At 38.1% G+C, this 25,196-nt stretch overlaps 1 protein-coding gene across 1 annotated transcript in view; it reads left to right on the top strand.

Moving 5' to 3' along the window:
* Nucleotides 1–14,684, top strand: part of PPP1CB (protein phosphatase 1 catalytic subunit beta) — a 43,064-nt gene extending 28,380 nt beyond the window's left edge. Inside the window, exons 6-9 of the mRNA XM_030311386.2 lie at nucleotides 1,371–1,442; nucleotides 6,661–6,812; nucleotides 9,706–9,840; nucleotides 12,829–14,684. Coding sequence (XP_030167246.1) covers nucleotides 1,371–1,442; nucleotides 6,661–6,812; nucleotides 9,706–9,840; nucleotides 12,829–12,933 — 464 coding nt within the window. The 3' untranslated portion in view covers nucleotides 12,934–14,684. The remainder of the gene's footprint in view (nucleotides 1–1,370; nucleotides 1,443–6,660; nucleotides 6,813–9,705; nucleotides 9,841–12,828) is intronic.
* The last annotated feature ends 10,512 nt before the right edge of the window (nucleotides 14,685–25,196 follow it).

The raw sequence follows: 25,196 nt of genomic DNA, 5'->3' as shown, positions 1-25,196 counted from the left end.
GGTGCCATGAAAATATATAGATTGTATATTATCTGGCTGTCTTAAGAAATTAAAAACCTATTGATAAAATACATGTTTCCAAAAAGTTAAGATAAAATAAAGTATATTTCAAAACAGATACTGACTAATGAAAAGGATTTAATTATGTCAAAGCACTTGTAGAAGCAATAGTTTTTATGCAGTCTGGAAAGGGAGAGAATTGTTGGACACATGTTTATGGAAGCCTGAGTTAGAAGGATGGAGTAGACTTTGAAGAGGTGTAAAGAATTTGAGATGGTCTTTTTTATTTGTCTAGTTAAAGGAATGTGTGAGCACTAGCCTAACTAGAATGTCAAGCACATAGGGAATAATGAGTATCAGATTATAGAGATTTGAATACTGAGCAAAGTAGTTTGTTGAATGGTTTAATAACCATATTGGGTTTTTGTACATGGAAATAATATAGTAAAAATACTGTAAGAAAATTAGTGTTTTATATAGTTATATAAATATTATTTATAATTATTATTTATTAATATGCAGGAAGAATTAAAGTGAAAAATGCTGAAAAGATAGATGTACTTGTCTAGGCCTGAGGTAAAAAGCGATTTATTCTTGGAGCGCCTGGGTGGCTCAGTCAGTTAAGCATCCCGATTCTTGATTTCGGCTCAGGTAATGATCTCATGGTCTGTGACTTTGAGCCCTGCATCAGGCTCCATGACGACAGTGTGAAGCTTGCTTGGAATTCTCTCTCTCTGTCCCTCCCCAACATGTGGGAACACATGGGCTCCCTCTCTCTCTCTCAAAATAAATAAACATTAAAAAAGGATTTATTCTCTGATAGAACATGTTACTATATTAATTGAAGTATTTTATAGTAGATCCTAAACATTTAGGAAATTGTAGTTCTTGCACATTAGTATACTTAAAAGTAGAAATTAAGAAGTTATGTGTTGGTACTTGGATTATCCATAAAAGAAAAATAATAGTTTATGTACTAAAGATTGTGAAGTGTTTTCATGTGCTTTTTCTTATCCTTGTGATCAACAATTACACTTTACGAAGATAATGAGCATGTTGCAGAGAGATGTAGGAAGGTCTTACAGGACAGTGAGGCACTTAAACTTGGAAGTAAACATCTTTAAGATTAGGTGGTGAGAAGTGACAAAAGTGGTCAGAAGGATTGGAATTGGGTATATTCCTGGAGAAAGGCAGAGAATGGTTGGAAAGAAAGAATGGTAAGATTTCTAACTCTGTATATTGAAGATAACATTAAAAGGAACACATTACATATTTTTAATTTCAGATAGTGAATCTACTTTGATTAAATGTTGCTTTATTTAAGTGAAAATTGTTTAGATGTCATTACTCTGACCATCTTTTATTTATAGGACTGTCACCAGACCTGCAGTCTATGGAGCAGATTCGGAGAATTATGAGACCCACTGATGTCCCTGATACAGGTTGAGTATATAGAGAAGTTTAATTAGTTGTTTTATGTAAAATGTTGACATATTTGAACTTAACTATATATTTAGTTGAAGATTGGTTTATGTAATAAATAATAAAGCTTTTTCAATAGTAAGCTAACTACAGATTACTTGCAGTAATATATTTTATTTCCCACTACTTACTTCCCAAGGTGCAATACTTTTAAGTTTCATATTTAACTGTAGTATGGTTCTTTCAAACTTATTTATCACAGAAGATCTTGTTAACTGATTCCCTTTATCTTCCTGTCATTCTAAATTCCTTCATTCATATCAACATTGATTATGTCCTTCAAGGACTTGTTAAAAATTAGTCAAACAGAGGTGTCTAGCTGGCTCAGTTGTTAGGGCATGCGACTCTTGATGTTAGAGTCATGAGTTCAAGTCCAATGTTGGGAGTGGAGCCTAGTTAAAAATAAATAAATAAATTGGCCGGGGGGGGGGGATGGGGGGGAGGGGGGCATGCCTGAGTAGCTCATTCGTTGAGTGTCTGACTTCTGCTGAGGTCATGATCTCACGGTTCCTGAGTTCAAGCTCCACATCATGCACCCTGCTGTCAGCGCAGAGCCCATTTCAGATCCTCTGTCCCCCTCTCTCTCTGCTCCTCCCCCAGTCTTGTTCCCTCTCTCAAGAATGAATAAACATTTATTTTTGTTAAAAAAAAAAAAAAAGTTTTTTTAGGATTTTTAAAAAATTAATCAAAAGTTATAAAAAATTTTTTAATATTTATTTTTTGAAAGAAACAACACAAGCTGGGGAGGGGCAGAGAGAGAGGGAGACACAGAATCCAGTGCAGGCTCCAGATTCAGGGCTGTCAGCACAGAGCTTGACGTGGAGCTCGAACTCACAAACTGTGAGATCATGATCTGAGCCGAAGTCAGAAGCTTAAACTGACTGAGCCACCCAAGTGCTCCAAAAGTTTTTTAATTAAAATAGTTTTTCTTGGGGTGCCTAGCTGGCTCAGTCCATGGAGTATGTGACGCTTGGTCTTGGGTTGTGAGTTTGAACCCCACTTTGGGCATAGAGATTGCTTAAATAAAATCTTTAAAAAATAATAATTTTTCTTAGCTAAGGATACAGTTGCCTTTTAAAAATTACCATTTAGTTTTCTGGTATTTTTTTGCATCTTCTATATTTCACATTTGTAGAGCTTAGAAAGCTGTAGAGATACATGGTGAGTTTGTGAAAAATTTGTGAAAGAATAATGAAAGTTAACTGTTCAGATGTTCAGAATAACTCTTAGGTAAGTGAAGCAAGTCAAAACAAAAGCAAATTAAGTTCCACTTGAGGATAAATTGCTCTGTTGATTAACAAGTGAGCCTCATGTAATTTTATAAATAAATTCTGGACACAGTGGCCTAACTTTTCTGTTGGCTTTTAGTGGTAATTATTCATAGTTGAGTGCCAGTGTATGTACTAAGATGTGTACCAATCATGGCATTTATATTCTTAAAATGCTATGATGGGGCACCTGGGTGCCTCACTCGGTTAAGTGTCCGACTTCAGCTCGAGTCATGATCTTGCAGTTTGTGACTTTGAGCTCCATGTTGGGCTCTGTGCTGACAGCTCAGAGCCTGGAACCTGCTTCAGATTCTGTGTCTCCCCCTGTCTTTGCCACTACCCCCACTCACACTCTGTCTCCCTCCCTCTCTCTCAAAAATAAACAAACATTAAAAAAATTTTTTTAACAAAAAAATAAAATGCTGTGATAATCTGTGAATTGAATGCAGTAAAATTCTCCTTTTCTGTTCACTGTTTGCTTAAAACATCAATACCTTTTTTGGTGGCATTTTCTGACACAGTGTTCATGGTTTTTCCACATCACAACCCATTCTCCAACACTTACGTGTCTAACATTTAATTACACTAATTCCTGAAGTTAGCCATGACTCCACAGGTTAAGGGCTTCATTTCACAAGACTGCCCCCACACTACTGCCCAGCCACAATTCTGGGATTCCCACAACCACTTCCTCAGATGCTTTACTTGTATTTATCAGCTTATCATAAAGGGATACAACTCAGGAACTAGGAGATACCGGTTGGGGAACAACTTCCACACCCTTTGTCATCAGTGTGTTCAACAACTGTAAGCTTCCCAAGTCCAGTTGTTCAAGAGTTTTTATAGAGCTCAATTTCCAGCCCACCTCTCCAGAGAGAGGGGACAGCTGAAAGTTCCAGTCGTCTAATCATATGTTTAGTCTTGCTGTTGACTTGCCTCATTGTGAAGTGCTTTAGGGGATCTGGATCACTTCATTAGCATACACTCAGGTGTGATGGAAAGGGGCTCCTTATGAATAATAAAAGATACTCCTGTCCGGTCGTCTGGGTGGCTCTGTTGGTTAAGCATCCGACTGGCTCAGGTCACGATCTCATGGTTTGTGAGTTCAAGTCCTGCTTCAGGCTGTGCGCTGACAACTCAGAGCCTGCTTCACATTCTGTCTCCCTCTCTCTGCCTCTTCTCCACGCGTGCATGCCTGTGGTCTCTCTCTCTCTCAAAAATAACTAAACATTAAAAAATAAAAAGATACCTCTGTCACTCAGGAAATTCCAAAGGTTTTAGGAGCTGTATGCTGGGAATAGGAACAAAAACTAAATGTATTTTTATGATATCACACTGTCTTACCATTAAAAGCATTAACATAAGCAAAACTGTCCTTTCTCAGTTTCTACCAGACTTTTTTTTTTTTTAACGAATTTATGTTGTTGGATTCGTTGTCCCATCATTTGTGTAATCAGACCCACCCTTTATATGTTGTATTCATCAGTTCTCAACAACTTGAATATTTTCGAAATGAGGATTGCCTAGAGTGCCACAGGGGTCTAGAAAATCTTGATATATTAAGTATGTCATGTAAATAAAAAAAGATGTTTTAGCTTACTGATGAGAGGATTGTTTATTGGTAATTTTTTTCTTCTCAAATTTTTATTTAAATTCCAGTTACAGTACAGTATTGGTTTCAGAATTAGAATTCAGTGATTCATCACTTACATACAGCATCCAGTGCTCATCACAGCAAGTGCCCTCCTTAATACCCATCACCCATCTAGCCCATCACCTATCCACTTGTCTCTGAATTCCACATATGAGTGGAATCATATGGTATTTGTCTTTCTCTGACTTACTTCACCTTAGCATGTATACTCTAACTCAATCCATGTCATTGCAAATGGCAAGGTTCTGGTTTTTTCTGTGGTTGAGTAATATTCGTGTGTGTGTATGTGTATACACACCACATCTTTATCCATTCATCAATTGATGGATATTTGGGCTCTTTCCATACTTTGGCTATTATTGATAATGCTGCTTTAAACACTGGGATGCATGTATCCTTTTGAATCTGTATTTTTGTGTCCTTTGGGTAAATGGTAGTGCAACTGCTGGATCTTAGGGTAGTTCTATTTCTGACTTTCTGAGGAACCTTCATACTGTTTTCCAGAGTGGTTCCACCAGTTTGCATTCCCACCAGCAGTGCAAAAGAGATCCTCTTTCTCCACATCTTCGCCAACACCTGTTGTTTCCAGTATTGTTAATGTTAGCCATTCTGACAGGTGTGAGGTGGTATCTCATTGTGGTTTTAATTTGTATTTCCCTCATGATAAGTGATGTTGAACATCTTTTCATGTGTCCGCCATCTGTATGTCTTTGGAAAAATGTCGATTCATGTCTTCTGCCCATTTCTTAACTGGATTGTTGTTTTGGTGTTTGATAAGTTCTTTATAGGTTTTGGATACTGGCCCTTTATCTGATACGTCATTTTCATGTATCTTCTCCCATTCTGAAGGTTGCCTTTTAGTTTCGTTGATTGTTTATTTGCTGTGCTTTTTATGTTGATGAAGTCCAGTGGTTCATTTTTGCTTTTGTTCCCTTTGCCTCTGGTGACGTGTTTAGTAAGAAGTTGCTGCAGCTGAGGTCAGAGAGGTTGCTTGCCTGTGTTCTCTAGGATTTTGGTGGTTTCCTGTCTCACATTTAGGTCTTTCATCCATTTTGAATTTATTTTTGTGTATGGTAAAAGAAAGTGGTCCAGTTTCATTCTTCTGCATACTGTTTTCCAGTTTTCCGAACACTGTTGAAGAGACTGTCTTTTTCCATATTGGTAATTTTGTAAAGGGGAGTTGTTTATTCATCAAGTAGGGTTGGACAAGATGGTTACTAAGTACATTTCCTACTCTTAAGATCCAAAGAGTCTATAAAAAGGTAGGCATTTTTTGGTTTTTATCCTGCTCTACTTGTTCATTGTACTTGAATCTTAACCATTTCCTACTTCTAGATAATTCTTACCCCTTTCAGGAGATCTCTACTGTTCTAATCTCTTCCTTTTATTTTGACTATTCCTTCTCAGTACTTTTTGCTCATTCCCCTTTCTCCTTTCTCTGCCTGCATATTAAATGTTTGCTTCCTCAGAGTTCATTTACTGGTCTTCTCACTTGACATTCCCAAGGTGGTTTGAGTCCCTCCTAAGATTTATACTACTATGAGTATGATGAAGATACTCAAATATTTTTAGCTCTGACTTCTTTTCTTATGCCTGACACTGAAGCCAAGGATCCGTTTTCATTTTGTTCATCCATATTTCATTTAAATCCTCCAGGCTTTTATAGAAAATGTTTTCTTCCCTCAAATTGATCATTAGATCAGGTACAATTCCAGTGAAATCTCAGTTGGGTTCATAGAATTATACTAACTGATTCAGAAATATATATGTGAAAGTAACCAAGTTAATCCTGGAGAAAAGCATTAAGTGGGGATACTACCCCTACCAAATATAAAGATTTTTTTGAAAGCTTTAGTGTGTTTAGGCTTAGGGATAAATAAAATGGATTAATTTAATAGATTGGCCCCCAAAAATAGTATAAGTAGCCTCTCTAGTCAGGAAATGCTGCTGGGTCAATTGCTTGTTCATATGGAGTAACTATAGAAGGAACGGCCTTTTCCATATATTGTGTGCTTAGAGTGTGCCATGCACATATTTCTTGTATGTGGGAAGAGTTGGGAAGTGCTACTTTCAGCCAGGCAAAATTATATGGGTGGGATAGCAAAGAGTGGCTAAATTCAATAGGTTGGGGTACTAGGAAGCAAGTGATTGTTACTCTTTATTAGAGGGTAAGAGGGCATGAGAAGAAATGTGATACAGATATACTTTATAAACTTTGTTTTATTTTTTTCATTGTTGTGTTTTTATTCTTTAAAGGTTTGCTCTGTGATTTGCTGTGGTCTGACCCAGATAAGGATGTGCAAGGCTGGGGAGAAAATGATCGTGGTGTTTCCTTCACTTTTGGAGCTGATGTAGTCAGTAAATTTCTGAATCGTCATGATTTAGATTTGATTTGTCGAGCTCATCAGGTATGAAATCTAAAACTTTTGAACATTTTAATATTTATTTACACAGGTCTGCTTTTTTTGTTTTTGAGGAAACGAAGATCTAAAACTAATTATATAAGGAAAGTAGTGTAGGAGAGATGAAGCCTATATACCTTGATCTCACAATTAACAATCTAATGATTTGTTAACCCTTTCTCACCCTCTAGGAGGGTGTTTCAAACTAATTTATATTTTGCAGTATACTACAATGCTGGCAGAATTTTTGGCACTTGTCTGAAGCTTTCTAGAAATACTTGATCCCATTTTAATATGTTTATATGTATTTTAGATAACAATCAAATGACCATAGTATTAAAGGATACTTTTGAGACACTTGGAAAAATTCAGTTATAGACTGGGTGTTAGATATCAAGGAGTCATTGTTCATTGTTTAAATCTTAGGATAATAACGTTACTATGTAAGAAGGATGTCCATTTTTTAGAAATACATACCCAACTATATAGAAGCAAGATGACATGTCTAGGATTGGCTTGAAAATACATCAGCATTGGGGTGCCTGGCTGGCTCGGTCAAAGGAGCGTGCACCTCTATCTTGGTTGTGAGTTCAAGCCCCACGTTGGGTGTAGAGATTACTAAAAAAAAGTAAAATACATCAGAGAAAAAAGGGAGAGTAAATGAAACAAATGTAGCAGAATCCTGGTAATTATTGAATAAGGATGGTGAGAATGAGAGTTTATTGAACTCTATCTCCTTTTGTGTGTCTTTGAGCTTTCATTATAAAAATACATACTTATTTTTAAAATATAAAGTTTATTTAGGTTTACTTTTTTTTTTTTTTTTTAATGTCCACCACCACTACTATATTCTGTACTCTTCAAGGAGGGGATTGTGATTTGTTGACTTTTAAATACCCATTGCTTTGTTGTTGTTGTTGTTTTAATGTTTATTTTGAGAGTGCGTGCGCACGCATGCAGGGGAGGCACAGGTGGGGTGGGGGGAGAGAGAGAGAGAGAGAGAGAGAAAGAGAGAGAAAGAAAGAATATCCCAAGCACAGAGCCTGACACAGGGCTCAAACTCACGAACCATGAGATCATGACCTGAGCCAAAGTCTAGAGTGAGACCCTTAATTGACTAAGCCACCCAGGAGCCCCAAATATCCATTGCCTTATAAACTTACATACTGCAGTGTGCACTTAGTGTTTGAATAAATGAATTAATTAGCAAAAGCTTATTTTAATGATTTGATATGTCAAGTCCTCATGCTCTTTAAAATATGACTGGTAAATACATTCAGTGAAAGACATTTTTATAAATCTTTTCTGTTTACTTTTGAAAGTACTAAAAGTATTTGAAATTTCTAAGTGTAATACTTTTAAAGATTCCTTTTTTCTTTGTCTGTTAAAAGAAAGTTTGTTAAGTAGATGCAGTGCCACAGTACTTCCCTTTTTGGGAGGGCTTTGCTCCCTATGACACTTGACTACTTTTCTATGTGATCTGTGGATAAACAAAGATGATTGGTTTCTCATTTTCTGCATATGTTGTATATGACAGGTCTTCTTCCTACCAGAATTTCCTAACTCAGTTGAAATGAAGTCAAGTCCCCAAATCCTTTGCTTTTGCAAAGATTTGGTAAATACTGTGTTTATGATTTAGCTAATTAATAGAAGTTTTCTACTAGATAACAGTGCAGAGTTGCTAAGTTTCCTAATAAGATACCCACTAATAATCAATTTTTTTAGCAATATATTTCCCTTCATAGATCTTTCAAAAATAGATGATGGGGGCACCTGGTGGCTCAGTCACTTAAGCACCCAACGTCAGCTCAGGTCATGATCTCACGGTTCATGAGTCTGAGCCTCATATCAGGCTCTGTGCTTGGTGGTGGAGAGCCTACATGGGATATTCTCTCTCTCTCTCTCTCTCTCTCTCTCTCTCTCTCTCTCTCTCTCAATAAATGAATAAAACTTTTAAATGATTTTTTAAAGAAGTCAGATTATTGAACTACCTTGGTTTGGACAGTCTTTTTCCAGGACACTTCCAAAATCCTGTTCTGCTTATTTTCAAACCTATCTCTAAAATTAGAGACTTCTGATGGGAAACACCACAAACTACACATATGTCCTTTTACAATAAACCTGTTTATTTAGTAAATGTATGAATGAACAAGTGAATAAGACTAGGAACTAAAAGGATACACTGAGTTCCAAACACTGTGGCCGAGCTGGAATAGATAAGGTGACCAAGATCTTAACAGAAAAGGTTAATATCTAAATTCTACCATGAGGTAATTACAATAGGAACATGTACCTGATACTATATAGTAGGAATTCTTTTAAAATGTAAATTGTTTTGGAGGTACTTCTTATGAGCAAGTATTGTAGGATAATTTTGCTTAATCAAAGGTTGCCTAAAAGACTTCAAAAATTATTCTTGCCTACTGTAAATAAATATAAAATATTTGTGTTATTGACTTGACTTCTCATAATTGTAGAGCTGAGAAATATAAATTGTTTAAATCGTTCAAATTGACAACAGATTCTAGAAATCATGTTAAATCATTAAAGATTAAGGATTCTGTAGTTGTGATATAATGTCATCAACAAAGAAGTACTAGCTTTGTAAGGTTCCTGTAGACACTATACTATCAGCATACGGAGAGCCTTAGAAATGGTATGATTTTTAAACATTTTATTATCATAAGTGTACTATTTCATTTAAGCTAAATCCTTGCCATTATAGGAAAGGCATACTAAATATTTTAATATTCTAAGACAAGTTTAGAAATAAAAATCAAGCTTCCAAAACAAAACAGTGTTTATTTTTAGGTCTTTGTCACATTAATCTCAGTAATATAGACAGTTGAGAATCAGCTATAAATAAATGTGGTTTTTCTTTTGACCTTTCCTTTCACAGGTGGTGGAAGATGGATATGAATTTTTTGCTAAACGACAATTGGTAACCCTATTTTCAGCCCCAAATTACTGTGGCGAGTTTGATAATGCTGGTGGAATGATGAGTGTGGATGAAACTTTGATGTGTTCATTTCAGGTATAGTATAAATACATATAAATCAGTTTTATTCAGAAGTGATTATCACTCATAGACTTGTTAGAGATTTCTGTTTTCATTCGCAAATGCTCTGGACTTTTTGGTGTATATCAAGTATTAGAGTTTTAGAGACCCTAAGTTATGTCAGTCATTCTTGATGCAAATGTTTAAGTTGTTAAATTCCTGTATGACTTCGTGAATAGGGGCTTAACCTACTAAAAGAATGTGAATTCAATTAATAACTTAGATTTTGTTTCCTTTTGCTAGAAATAGACCAACTCTGGCTTCATAGTGTGCTACTTATAAATCATTCTTGTTCACAGACTAAAACAACTTCAGTGCTTTATTTTTGCAAAGGGTATTTTATGTGCCTCTCCTGCATATACTATATGTCTCTTTCTTTAAATGTGGACGGGCTTTTCTATTCCTCTTTCCCTTTATTTTATTACTATTTCTGTCAGCTAGTCCACCTGAATATAAACACGTGACTTCTCATTTATAATTTAAGGATAGGAACTAGACCTTATCTTTCAGCATTTGCCGTAGTGGAATTGGATTTCTTCAGTGAGACACTGTGATGCTCTGAATAGTTCTAAGAAATGCTTCTTAAATCATTTCTACACACTTGTATGTAAATACTGAAATTTCTATCTATAATGTAGGTTAAAGCTCTGTTTACATCCACCAGAATAAATACAATTAAAAAATCAGATAATAACAAGAATTAATGAGGATGCAGAAAAGTTGGAAACTTCATATAGCGATGGTGGGAATGGAAAATGATGCAGCTGCTTTTGGAAACAGTGTGGCATCTCCCTAAAAAGTGAAACATAGAGTTTCTTTGTGGCCCAGCAATTCCACTCATAGGTATACCGAAAAGAACTGAAGGCAGGTACTCAAATACAGGTATATGCATATTCATAGGAGCATTCTTTATAATTGCCAAAAAATGGAAACAACCCAGATGTCCATCAAGTAAAGAACGAAAACACAATGTGGACTATCCATAAAATGGCATATTGTTTGACAATTAAAAGTAGTGAAGTACTGATACATGCTACAGCATAAATGAACCTCAAAAACATGATTTCAGTGAAAGGAGCCAGTCACAGAAGACCACATATTGTATGATTTCATTTATGTGAAATAGCCAGAAAAGACAGGTCAGAGAAGAATTAGTTTTTCCTCAGAATTGAAGGGAGTTAGAGTAGTGGAGAATGATTGCTTATGGGAGCAAGATTTCTTTTTGGACTGACAAAAACTCTAAAATTAGATTACAGCAATGGTTGTACAACTGTAAATACTTTTAAATCATCGACATGTACATTTTAACTGATATGATACATAAAATATGTAAATAATTTTAAGATCTACACATAAAATTAAAGGGTTTGTGACTATCCTGTAAATAGTGGCAGAATTATTATTATTTATTGTTTCAAGTTTTTATTTAAATTCTAGTTAGTTAGGGGCGCCTGGGTGGCGCAGTCGGTTAAGCGTCCGACTTCAGCCAGGTCACGATCTCGCGGTCCGGGAGTTCGAGCCCCGCGTCGGGCTCTGGGCTGATGGCTCGGAGCCTGGAGCCTGTTTCGATTCTGTGTCTCCCCCTCTCTCTGCCCCTCCCCCGTTCATGCTCTGTCTCTCTCTGTCCCCAAAAAAATAAATAAAAACGTTAAATTCTAGTTAGTTAACATATAATGTATTCTTAGTTTCAGGAGTAGAATTTAGTGATCCATCACTTACATATAACACCCAGTGCTTGTACAAGTGTCCTCCTTAATACCCATCACCCATTTATTTTTTTGCTCCTAATATTTTATAATGTAATAAAATATTAGCATTTAATACTAATAACCAAATGTCAATAGCTTTAAAATATGAAAACCACAAGCAGTTAGAAGATATAATGGAAAATACAATTCTGTTTACAACTGATACTAGATGAGCAAATATACTATGGAATAAACATTGTGACTGATCCATCACCCGTTTAACTCATCCCCCTGCCCACCTCCTGTCCGGCAACCCTCAGTTTGTTCTCTATAGCTAAGAGTCTGTTTTATGGTTTGCCTCCCTTTTTTTTTTCTTTCCCCTGTGTTCATCTGTTTTGTTTCTTAAATTCCACACAAGTGAAATCACGTGGTATTTGTCTTCCTCTGACGTATTTCGCTTAGCATAATACACTATAGCTCCATCCACATCATTGCAAATGGCAGGATTTCATTCTTTGGATTGGCTGAGTCATATTCCATTGTATGTTCCATTCATCAGTCAGTGGACATTTGGGCTCTTTGCATAAATTGGCTATTATTGATAGCACTGCTATAAACATTAGGGTGCACGTGTACTCCATTTGTTCCTTTCGGTAAATACCTAGTAGTGCAATTGCTGGATCATAGGGTAGTTCTATTTTTACCTTTGTGAGGAACCTTCGTACTGTTTTCCAGAGTGACTGCACCAGTTTGCATTCCCATCCACAGTGTAAGAGGGATCCCCTTTCTCCACATCTTCGCCAACACCTGTTGTTTCCTGTGTTGTTAAATTTAGCCATTCTGACAGGTGTGAGGTGGTATCTCATCATAGTTTTGATTTGTATTTCCCCAGTGAGTGACATTGAGTATATTTTCTTGTGTCTGTTAGTCAACCTTGGTCTTTTGACTCATAAACTAAATGTTCTTTCCTCACCACAGAGATATATTAATTTAAAAAATTTTTTTACTTAAATCTAAGGATTGGGTAGTTGATAGGATTTGTGTGTTTAAGGTTTTGAATTACCAGTGGCTTGACAGATGATAAGAATATTCAAATATTTAGTCATCTGCACACTTTAAATGTGAGAGCTGTCCATGGAACTTTCTTGTTTTCCATACTTTCATTGAACCTTTAAAATTTATGTCATTTTTTGAAAAGCCCGCTATTATAACAATAATTTTCTTAAACTTATTGCACTTTAAAGAGTAACACTGTTAATAAATTATTTATTTTAAGATATTGAAACCATCTGAAAAGAAAGCTAAGTACCAGTATGGTGGACTGAATTCAGGACGTCCTGTCACTCCACCTCGAACAGCTAATCCACCGAAGAAAAGGTGAAGAAAGGAACTCTCTAAAGAAACCATCAGATTTGTTAAGGACATACTTCATAATATATAAGTGTGCACTGTAAAACCATCCAGCCATTTGACACCCTTTATGATGTCCACACCTTTAACTTAAGGAGACGGGTAAAGGATCTTAAATTTTTTTCTAATAGAAAGATGTGCTACACTGTATTGTAATAAGTATACTCTGTTATAATATTCAGCAAAGTTAAATTCAAATTCAAAATTACCCATTAAAGTTACATCTTCACGTATCACAGTTTTAAAGTTGAAAAGCATCCCAGTTAAACTAGATGTGATAGTTTAAACCAGATGAAAGCATGATGATCCATCTGTGTAATGTGGTTTTAGTGTTGCTTGGTCGTTAATTATTTTGGGCTTGTTTTGTTTGTTTTGTTTTGTTTTTGCTAGAATAATGGCAAATATTAATTTTTTTTTTTCCCTGAACATTTTTACAAGTGAAATGTGGGAAGAGCTTTAAAGACATTCACCAACTATTATTTTCCCTGCTTATTTACTTATGTACCTGTTTAATCTTACTAAGAAAACTTATGCCTCATTACAGTAAAAAGGAATTTTAAAGATTGATATTTTTCAAAAAAAATAGACCAACTATCCAATCCAGTGATTGAATCAAACAGTTTGACTGGGCAAACTTCACAGCTGATAGTGAATATTTTGCTTTATACAGAAATTGCCACTGATTTGGATTTGTGCACTCTAATTTTTAACTTATTGATGCTCTATTGTGCAGTAGCATTTCATTTAACTTTAAGATAAGGCTCATATAGTATTACCCAACTAGTTGGTAATGTGATTATGTGGTACCTTGGTTTTAGGTTTTAATTCGCACGAAACACCTTTTGGCATGCTTAACTTTCTGGTAACACCCTCACCTGCATTGGTTTTGTTTTTTTTTTTTTTGGGTTTTTTGTTGTTGCTGTTGTTGTTGTTGTTGTTGTTGTTGTTGCTATTTGTTTTTAGATCCACAGAACATGAGAATCCTTTTTTGACAAGCCTTGGAAAGCTGACACTATCTCTTTTTTCCTCCCTCTGTACGAAGGATGTATTTAAATGAATGCTGGTCAGTGGGACATTTTGTCAACGATGGTTATTGGGTGCTTAACTGTCTAATATTGCCATGTGAATGTTGTATACGATTGTAAGGCTTATGTCACTAAAGATTTTTATTCTGATTTTTCATGATCAAAATTCATCCAATATTGTATAGACATGCTTTGTAGTGAGCTATAGTAGCAATAATTTCTGTACATGATCAAGGGTTTATTGCAGCATTTCTTTTCCTGTTCTCTTTTTTTAAAGGGTTAGTATTAACAAGGAGTAGAAAAGTCAACATAAGGATTTTAGAAGGAGAACTTACAGGACACAGATTTGAGATACTTTGGATGCGACCCTTTTGGATGTGATTCTAAAAGCTTTTATTGAGTATTGTCAAATTGTAAGCTTCATAGGGATGGACATCTATTTATAATGCCCTTCTTCTATATGTGCTACATTGATGTGAAATTCTGACCTTAATATTGTCTTTGAAAATGTTAAATTGAGAATTCTGTTAACTTACATTTTATGAATTGGCGTATTGTATTTCTGCAAGAGATTTGATTTTCAGCACAGTGCAAAGTTCTTTCAAATGCGTATGTCTTTTTTCTAATTCCATTTGTTTTAAAGCACATTTTAAATGTAGTTTTCTCATTTAGTAAAAGTTGTTCTAATTGATATGAAGCCTGACTGGTCATTTTATTCCTTTTTTTTTTTTTTTTTTCCCTTTACAATGAGACATTTAAACACACATTCTATTCAAACAGATTTCAATATCTTTCGCATATACTGAGTTGATTTCTTTTCTGAAGTGTTCTTGTATTGCATTGTTCTATTAGGTTAGATCACATGGGCTTTTATGTAATGTGATTTAAATATCCTAATTGAAATGTAAGGTGAGCAGTTTCTAATAGAATTTTAAAGTAATCATAGTGAAGGAAGTCTAGAAAAATAACCTTTGGCAGGAGACAAGGCAGTCTTTATTAATCTCTGTATTAGTCAAAACACATAAATTTGAATTTGACTTACTATGTTTTTAAAATAATAATTCATCCTGGTCAGTATTGAATATGAAAAAATAGTAAATTAAGGAAAGTAATATTGGTCACTGAATGAAGGATGGAAATTTATCATGTTTTAAAAATTACTCGAGCAGTAGGATGCCTGGCTGGCTCAGTCAGAGGAGCATATGACTCTTGATCTCAGGGTCATGCATTCAAGCCCCACATGAGTATAGAGATTACTCAAAAAAATAAATTCAGGTTATTTGAGGAGTCTTAAAACCACATTACAAGTTTCTGTCATATAATGTGTTACAAAGATTACTTACTTGGTAACAGTGCCACTTCAAATAAATAAAACTTCATTTCTTAGGAGGAAAAATACCCGGATTCTAGTGTCACTGATTTATAGCATTCTTCCTCTCAGATTTTTAATGATTTCCATATTCAAATTTATCTTTAATCCAAATGTCATGACATTTAAAATCAAACATGCTATGTGATGGATCACATGGATTAGGTTAAATTTTTGCTAGTTCTTGAATGGAAAGAATCATTTGCAATGTACTACCCCTTGTGTTTGAAGTTTTAACAAATTCATTGTTTTAATTTTGTTTGTGGACAAATTTTAATCATGATCATCCAGACTGGTTTGTACAAAGTGTTTGAGTCAAATGCCAGCAAGAAGAATTTTAAGCTTAAAAGGTGGTTGGTAATTGGAAGTGTTAGCAGTGTTCAGAGGATATATATGTCATTCAAAAAGAAAACTTCATAGGGGGAAAGCCAGGAACATCTTGAGATGTGTCCCTAAGGAATATAAAAAGTGCATTATATTGAGCCAAGGAACTGAAGTAACATCTTAATTTATAAGTGCAGTTCTATTCCTTTGTCTCCTTGGCAACCATAACTCTTGAACCAAAAGAACCATTATTTTCTGTCACATCTTTACGCTGAAAATGTGTTCAGAGAAGGAAATGGTCAAGTTTACTCTGCTCCTGGTGCATTAACCTCATTAACCTCATTTCCTTATGAATCCAGCCCTGAATCAGAGCTGTGCCTGAGAAGAACCCTACCTGACTAGACCAGGGGCATCCACTTAGAAATACTGTATTCTTTGCTGGTAGTTTTCAGTGTTTCATAATTTCCTTAAACAGCTAAAAAGCAGTTAAAATATTTTAAAGTGACAGCATACCTTGCAAAATGAACAGTAGTTAAATAAGACATAAACTGATTCCATGCAAGTATACATGTAGAGTTTTATCTATAGTCTCTTTAAATTTACTTCAACAAAGTGAAGTTTAGATATAGTTTAACAATTTTGATTTGTTGAGATTGGATTTTACCTGTATATTTGAATTCCAGAATTTTTTTTTTAATGTTTATTTTGAGAGGGGAGAGAGACAGAGCGTTGAGTCGGGGAGGGACAGAGCCAGAGAGAGACACAGAATCCAAAGCAGGCTCCAGGCTCTGAGCTGTCAGCACAGAGCCCAATGTGGGGCTTGAACCCACGAACCGTGAGATCATGACCTGAGCTGAAACCAGATGCTCAACCGACTGAGCCACCCAGGGGCCCCGAATTCCAGAATTTCTAAATAAATTCCCTAATTAGGAAAATTAAAAAGTCAAAATTAGTTACTCAGCCACCACCTCCTATATTGGTTGACTTATAAACTTCTTTAATTTCTCACTGTGATTTACTTTCCTGTTCAGGTTGCAAGTTTTATTAAACCGTATTTTTATAAAAGTGGCCATAAACCTTTGCTTTTCTCCTCTTAGGGACTTTGCCAGCTAATGCGGTTATAAAATCTTGTTACCCATGTTTTGAATGTCAGTAGGGTGGAAGATAACAAGTGGAATGGGGGAGGAGAATAAGCTAACTGCCTGAGGCTTACAGATTCAGCATTTCTTTGATACGACATGCAAAAAGTTGGGAGCCTTGGTCTATTTCTGGAGACAGGCCTGGGATCACCAAGTAAGAGGGTGTGCTCAGTTTGCAGCTGCCTAATTTGAGCAATGCAGCAGATTTACAGGCCAAAATTCTTCCTCAGAAAGCAGTGACACCACAACTCAACATGTGAAACTATCATAGATTACTCATATATAAACACTGATTATTGACAGAGTCACAAAGACAAATACAGTACAACAGGAAAGGAGTAGTCCAGAGGAATCCTGTGTTTACTTCAACTAACTTCAAAGTAAGTCTTAAGCCTTCTAGTATATTTATCGGAAAAAAGAGCTCGGAAACAAAAGCAAAGTGTTGCGACTTTTTATATCCGGCTACCTCACCTATATCATTTTCAAGCTGGTGTTGGCACAGTTTCTGAAATGCTGCCACTTCCCGACAGGTTATTGACAGACACTGTGAGCTTGTTGCTTTAGCTCTCTCAAGTGTGGTAAGGATTCCTAAGAAGGCAGGGGTGAGGGTAGAATCACTTTAGAAATCATTTCTGGTAGATCTTGTAAAACTACTGAAATTTATGAAATTTGAAAATAATAACCTACTTTCTTACCTTAGAAAACGTGAGAAGCCCAAGAACCAACTCTCAACATGGAACTGTTATGTAGTGTACAACTAAAGTGAGAAGTTTTAAAAACAGGTCCCTACCTTCCAGGATAATGGCCTCAGGTTTTGTAGCTCATGCCTGGGTGGAGACTGGTAACTCCACTGAAGAGAATTGTACAGTAACACCTGTTTTGAGTGTGGTACCTTAATCTTAATCAAACTGAGTTCCCTAAACTCCGTATGCTCACTGACATATTGAAACGAATTGTGGTCTATTCTATTTTTTGAAGAAAATCAATTCTTCTGTAATTGTACAGATCCATTTAGTACAGTGGGCATTCCTTCAAGACTGTTGTATTTGGCCCCTTAGAAGCCTTTGGGTTTCAATCGTTTAATTGTATGTGACTAGAATGTAAGCTCATACAGGCAGAAATTTTTTGTCCCTTTTTTTTCTGTGGATGTGTCTCCAGCTTCTAGAGTGGAGCCTGGCACGTAGTAAGCACTCAAATGTTTTTTTTAATGAATGCAAGTGAGTTTCAAACTTACTGTTTAAACACCTTGCCTTTTGGAGAAATTAGCAAAAAAAAAAAAAAAAAAAAAAAGTTCCAGTTTTCATTTATCCTCCTTGAACTGCTTTTGTCTTCCACAAGAATGCTGGAGTAATTTCAGGAGAAAATTGATCTGGGTCTGTGGGACCAAAATAGTTTATGGTCAAAACTAATCTTCATTTGGTAATATATTGGTAAGTGCTAGAAGTTGTGTCTAGTTACTTGAAGAAACGCAGCTAGCACCTGACAGGCACGTAGAGAAAGTTGCCTCTTGTTCGTAATCAAACTTTCCAAGATCTTATGGTTATTTTCTTGCCCCTCCCCCTTTCTATCCTCTAGGTTCTCTGTGTAATTGACCTTCAAGTCACCTTTGTTGTGAGCCACTTCAAACATTTTTAGAAAAGTGGTGTAGTGTAACATTTTGTCTTGCAAAAGTCACCTAGTATTTGTGAATACTTAAAACTAGGAATCAAAACTTGAAGTGGTGAGCTGTTGCCCTCAATTTAACAATAAGGATTATGTCATAGGCAGAAGCAAGTATGGGGAAAGATCAAGAAAGTTATTTTCAGGGGCTCCTGGGTGGCTCAGTGGGTTAAGCATCCAACTTCAGCTTCAGGTCATGATTTCATGGTTCGTGGGTTCGAGCCCCACATCCAGCTGTATGCTGAGGCTTGGAGCCTGGAGCCTGCTTTGGATTCTGTCTCCCTCTCTCTCCTCCCCTTCCCCCGCTCACGCTCTGTCTCACTCTCAAAAATAAACATTAAAAAAAATTTTTTTAGGTTATTTCAGTAAGGAACAAAAAAGTACAGTGAAGAAAACTAATACAGTGCTTATACCTTGTTAGATTGATTATGTTCTATCCTCATACTTCTCAGTTTTTATTGCCTCCATATAAAAGAGCAGTCAGCCACGCTGAATTCTGGGTCTTAGTGCAACATTCCAGGAAGAGAATTTGGCTCAACTTGGGTCAAGTGCCCTTAGGACTCCCAGCAGGTGAAGAAGAGAGATTGATAATGTTATGATATAGCTGCTATCCCTGCACCCAACTGGTTTGGGAGGTTGAGTAGAAATTTACCAGAAAAGGGATGCTAAAAGAAAATCCCAGGTATTCTCTATGACATACTTTAAAAGATGATAATCTAGTCACAAAAGTCCGAAAATACAAACTTGGCAAGATGTAGACTAATGGGACTCTTACTTAAAATTGGTACAACTAGGGGCACTTTGCTGGCTCAGTCGGAGGAACATTCACTTTTGACCACAGGGTCATGAGTTTGAGCTCCACTTTGGGCATATAGATAATTAATCTGTACAAGTACTTGTGAAATAAATTTAGCATTCATAATTTTGTAAAATGCATATCCTAAAATCCATCATTTTCACTTTAAAGCCTTTATAAGAAAAGTACATATAAAAAAGTGTGCACCATGGGGCATATACAAGCAGAAGTAGTATTTGAATATTTGAAACATGGTCACTGACCAATCCAACACCAACTAATCAGAACCTATGCCCACTATAACTAACACGGTTTTACAGAGGCACAGCAGCTGATAACCAACCAAGTCTGTGTACAAGAAGACTCATGGCATTCATAGTGAAAAATGACCAGTGAGAGGAGCATGGTGATATGTTACAGTATATTCATAGAACAGAATTCCATACAACAATGAAAATGCTGTACAGTGTCCTGCATTTGCATGTTAAAATCTTAAACTATAAATAATACAAAGTACTAAGTTTACAAACAATCTGTATTTAAGGATACAGTGAATCTTAAGGGAATGGGAAAGACAAAAGTCACCTCTTCAGGAAAGTATGCTCTTCCACCGAAGAGCATACAGGATCTCAACAGTATTGTTTATGTTCTATTTCTTGGATGGTGGGTTCATGCTTTTTTGGTTAGTAGTGGCTTCTTGAAGTTTTTGCTTTATTATGCTCTGCCTGCATATATGTTACGATATATTCTTTTGTACATATCAAATATTCCATTTTTTAAACCATGTATGCAACCCCATTTATGTAAAATTGTATCTATATGTACACATAATAAAAAATATTGTATAAAAAAATAGCTGGTTAATAAGATTGCAAAAATTAGAACTTCAGAAAGTGCTGCAGGGGGCACCTGGGTGGCTCAGTCGGTTAAGTGTCCTACTTCGGCTCAGGTCATGATTTCAGGGTTCGTGAGCGAGCCCCGAGTTCGACTCCGTGCTGACAGCTCAGAGCCTGGAGCCTGCTTCACTTTGGATTCTCTCTCTCTCTCTCTCTGTCCCCTCCCCTGCTTGCTTGCTCTCTCTCTCTCTCTCTCCAAAGTAAACATTTTTTTAAACCTTTAAAAAAGAAAATGCTGCAGGAATTCAAGAATGGCAGAGTCCTGCACTTATTAAGTACTCAGATGATGGACTGATGCCTTGAGCTGGGTCTTAAAGGATGGATATCATGTAGAAAATTTAATGAAGTTTAAAAAGAGCACATTATATGCCAGCTCAAAGAAGAAAGTTTTTGTTTTTTTAAAAAGGGTCTTTATTTATTTTTACTTTTTAAAAACATTTATGTATTTATTTTGAGAGAGTGTGTGTGAGGGACAGAGAGAGACAGAATCCAAATTGGGCTCCAGGCTCTAAGCTGTCAGCACAGAGCCTGACGTGGGGCTTGAACTCCCGAACCACGAGATCATGACCTGAGCCAAAGTCGACACTTAACCGACTGAGCCACGCAGGTGCCCCTCAAAAAAGAAAGTTTAAGACATACTCAGAAAAAAAGTATGTCACTAAGAATGGAGTAAAGAATCACTAGATAATAGTGGGGAGATACAAGGTAGAATGCGGACAAACTAGAGGTGATGCACGCGGTACAGGGAATGGTCAGGCTGTGGGCAATCAGTAATATTTTAGTGAGGAGATAGCAAAGCCATGCATTAGGATGGATGAAAAGAGGAAAAGGACTGTCGGCAATATGCAAAGGCTCTTTAGATAATGTGTATTCAGTTCTTATCAGCCAGTTGCCAGATCAAATGAAGGAGGCAAGAAGGTAACACACCTCCTGTGTGCCAGTCCACTGCTGAACAACTTACCACAATATCAAATTTGTCCCATACGCTTACAAAGCAGAGGGTATCATCCCACCTTTACACTTACCTGAGGCATACAGAGTTAAATAATTTGCCCACGTTCATATAGCCAGTAAAGTGAAAGAGCTTCAATTCAAACCAGGCCTGTGACTCTAAAGTACATTTTCTTTCCTCTGTGTCGTGGGCCCAACATAGTTAAAAACCCAAGAATGAGAAGGCTCATGAAGACCTTGCTGGTCATAACCCTTAACTTGAAGCCAGAACTTAAGTGGTAAGCTTCTTCCCCAATAGCTTGCTTTGTTAACATCTATGTATATTTGCTGACTTTTGTGTACAAATTTTACTTAAGTGAAAACAAATTCTGTGTGGAGACTTGGGATCCAAGAGTACCCTCTCCTAACTGTACTTTGCCTTTGCGTTATATATGCATCTCTGGTGCCACAACTCGTTGTTTTAGTTATTCGTGTCTGTTATCTGTCTAGAAAGTTCTAGAAGGATAGCGCCGCTATTCATTATTGTGCTACTTTCCTTGCTTCACATTTGTAACAGTGATTTCCATATAGTGGACATACGTGGGCTTTGTAAACATTATGCAAGGCTGGAAACTAGTTAATCACAGTAAACTCTGCTATTTGGGGGAAAAAAAGAACAACCAGGAAACCAGAGGAATGAGGTTTAAAGCAGTCATTTTCCTAGGAGGAGGCAATATTACAGGTTTTCACACACTAGTTGATGCTTTCTTGGTCCATTCCCCCATTAAAGGCCAAGGGGGAAAGGTGAAGGCATTTGTAAGGAAAAATGAGTTCCCAGGACTGCACCGTCTTCCTACCTGAAGGTGATTTTGCCCTATCTTGCTGTGGTGATAGCCCAAGAAAGAAGGAAACTAGCTTACTCATTCTTCAGGGTGCTGCGTAATTAATTGCTGGGAAGTTCCACAAACAGGCAGGCCACATTCTTTTTAGGTGTATAATTGTGGTTGCTGAAAAATCTGGAAGCAACCCAAATATCAGAGTGCCAGGTCAAATGAAGGAGGAAAGAATGGAACCGTCCAGGAAGAAGGGTCCATCCACCCTGGATTATATGCATTCAATAAAATTTAGAAAGATTGTAGCAACATGAAAAAAAAAAGGCCATGAGATGTTAACGGGGGAAGAAAAGCGGTTATACACTAGGTAGAAGGAAGTGAAGAGGAAAGGATATCAGGGAACACATTTTAAAGCTATGATGAATCCTTTTATTTACTCAATTCACATTTACTAATCACCTACTACATCTCAGGCACATGGCCAAGGGCTAGGAGGAGGCCAAAATCAAAAGGTTCCTGTAGAACTTACAGCTTAAACGGTAGATTAAACTGGAAGAGTGCAATATGACCCTTGTCACAAAGAGCCACACGGTATTCACACCTTTCTTTTTTAGTTTAAGGGGTGTCCCTCTGTTAGTTATTTTAGCCTAGCAGTCACTGTATGGGCATAATAATTGCTGCTGCAAAGTTCACCTCTGATTCTTTCTCTTCCTACTATTGACATCTCTCTTTGTCGAGTACTGCTGGTGTTTGTGTGCAGGCCATCGCGCTTGGTGCTGTGAAGTGGAAGTGAGTTAAGGAAGGCCTGTAGTCCCAGCCCCCCAGGGCTTCTCCATCTAACTGGAGACGAGGTACAGGGCTCGGATACAAGCCAGACTTCAATGAGCGTCCAAGGGAAAGGGGATCAATCGGAGGCCAGAAGAGATCTGGGAGGGTGTGGCTTCTGCCAGGGTCCGGCTCCGAGGGGTTAGCAAGGCCAGTAGAGGCTGGCAGGGCGGCTGGCAGGTGCAGCGGGAGCTCGAGCTGGAACGCTCCAGCTAGAGTCGGGGGCGCGGCGCGCGCAACTTGGCCCCGCCCCCGGCGGCGGCTCTGTGCGCTGATTGGCCCGCGCCGGCCCGCGCTCGCGGTTGGCGGGAGGTCTCTGAGCGGGTAGTGCCGCTGCGGAGCGAGTGGCGAGCAACCGCCTGAGGCCTCGAGGCGTGCCGTGGGAGGCTGTCCGGCGCCCGGCCCCAGGTTTTGGCAGGTATCCTTCCGCTCCGCGCTCCGGCTTCGGGCCTCGCCGGCCACCCTCCAGTTTCGGCTGCGCCTGGTCTTTCCATCCTCTCGTCCCCCGGCCCCGCCGCCCACCGGGTGTGAGGATGGGATGGCGTCCCGGCCCCCTTCCCCCACACGCTTCGGGCCCGCGAGTCTCCTCAGGTGTCCTCGCCGCGACGGGAGACACCCTCCCGGCGCCTCGGGCCTGGGCTCGGGCGGGGGGCGTAACGAGGGTCGGAGTCCGCGAGGCTGCACCCTTCCTCGTGTCGCTCTGTGGGGACCGCGGAGCGGCGTCGCGCTCCCCCCGGGTCGCCGGCGGGCCCTTCCCTGGCGCGCTCGCGGGGAGGAGAGCCCCGGGGGACGCCGCCCGCCGCCGGTCCTGATCCTCTGGGAGGAGCCCGCCCCGGTCCGCTTGGGTCCCCGTCAGCGCGTCCTCTTCCAGGAGCCGTGGGGTCACAGCCGCTGTCCGTCCGTGCCCTGGCCCCGAGCCACCTCCCACAGTTTCCAGCCGCAGGTTTCTTACCCGTCGGCACGGCTGGGGGCCAGCGGGCTTCGATTTTTTATTTTTTTTTTTTTTAAAGAACCTTTTGAAGGAATTGAACACTTCGACACGGATAAACCCCATGCTATGTGAAAATCGAGGTCCCGCTTGTTTAACAAATTTTGTTCTCGAACACAAGCATGTTTAAAAATACCTCTGGTCTCTGTTACCAGTACCATCTTAACATTTCAGTTATATCGCCGGAGGTGAAATGTGGCTCTCCGGGCACCGTCTGACTCTTCTTCCCTCGAAAGACACGCCTCCCTGCAAAAAAGACACAGTAACGCTGCTGCCACGTAGTGAGTTTGGGCCACGGATTCAGCACTACGCTCGGCAGATCCGTATACTTCCTTCGCTCATGAACCGTCCTAAATACGTACTATGAACAAACGTCTAGAATAGAATACGTAATTTTTACTGAATGCATCTGTGTACCAGGATCTAAGAGCACCTAGGTGTGTCTCGTGTCTTAACATCCCGGAATGAGGAAATGGGTGCTCCCAGGATTGGTGCTCCCAGGAGTGGTGGTCCCAGGAGTGCTGTCACAACTCACCTCCTACGGTTCGTCCAGCCCAGCTTCCATGTATTCCGACCACCTCATCATCAAAGTGTCCTGGTTTTCTCCACCTAATTGCCTGGATTTCTAATAAGCTTGAACTTCTTATTGAAACAGCTCTGCCATGCAATTTTACAAGTGCTGTAGCACCTAGCACTTGGCTGAGGCCCAAAAGTATTCAATAGCCATTTAGATGTTAAATTAGAAAAAAAAAACCCATATTTAAAAATCAAAATTGTGGAGTTGTGATAATAGCCCCAGCAAAGCTTCCAGCAGTTTTGCCAAGAATATTTTTTCTTAAATTTGCTGTGTTGTTTTTTTTAAACAGTTTACAGTGTGTGGTTATGATGGAGAAAAAATGCTGTGGTCATTTCCATAAGGATTCTGTTTTTTAAGAGTTATTTTATTTTAGCAAAACGGTGGTAAGCCCATCTTTCTTCCCTAAAGCAATGGCTAATATTTGACCACTAAGTCACAATTTATTTTGCGTATTGACAATGCAAATGCTTGACTTAAATTTTTATAAAGTGTAAGCTTATAAGCTGGGTTTGTTTTCCTGGCAGGGTGACAGTAAGTAATATCGGGCTGCATACCATGATGTTTTACACATGATTTCATTTAATTTTGAAAACACTTCTTTGGTGGTTAAAGGATATGGGCCTTTGGTGTCAGACATTCCTGGATTCAAATCCTAGGTTTATCACTCGTTAATTATGTGACCATGGGCAAATTTCTTCTTCCCCAAGCCTCAAATTTCTCATCTAGAAAATAAGGATAAAATAATAACCCATTTTATAGAAATGTTCTGAGGATTAAATGAGATAATGCATGTGAAACTTTTCACACAGTGCCTGGCACATATTAAGTGTTCAGTGTAAGGCTGCAATTATAAGGAAGTTAAGGTTTCCCTGC

The sequence above is a fragment of the Lynx canadensis genome, chromosome A3, assembly GCF_007474595.2.
Source record: "Lynx canadensis isolate LIC74 chromosome A3, mLynCan4.pri.v2, whole genome shotgun sequence".
Taxonomy (NCBI): domain Eukaryota; kingdom Metazoa; phylum Chordata; class Mammalia; order Carnivora; family Felidae; genus Lynx; species Lynx canadensis.
The sequence above is the reverse complement of the archived record's forward strand: the minus strand, read 5'-3'. Positions and strand labels throughout refer to the sequence as shown.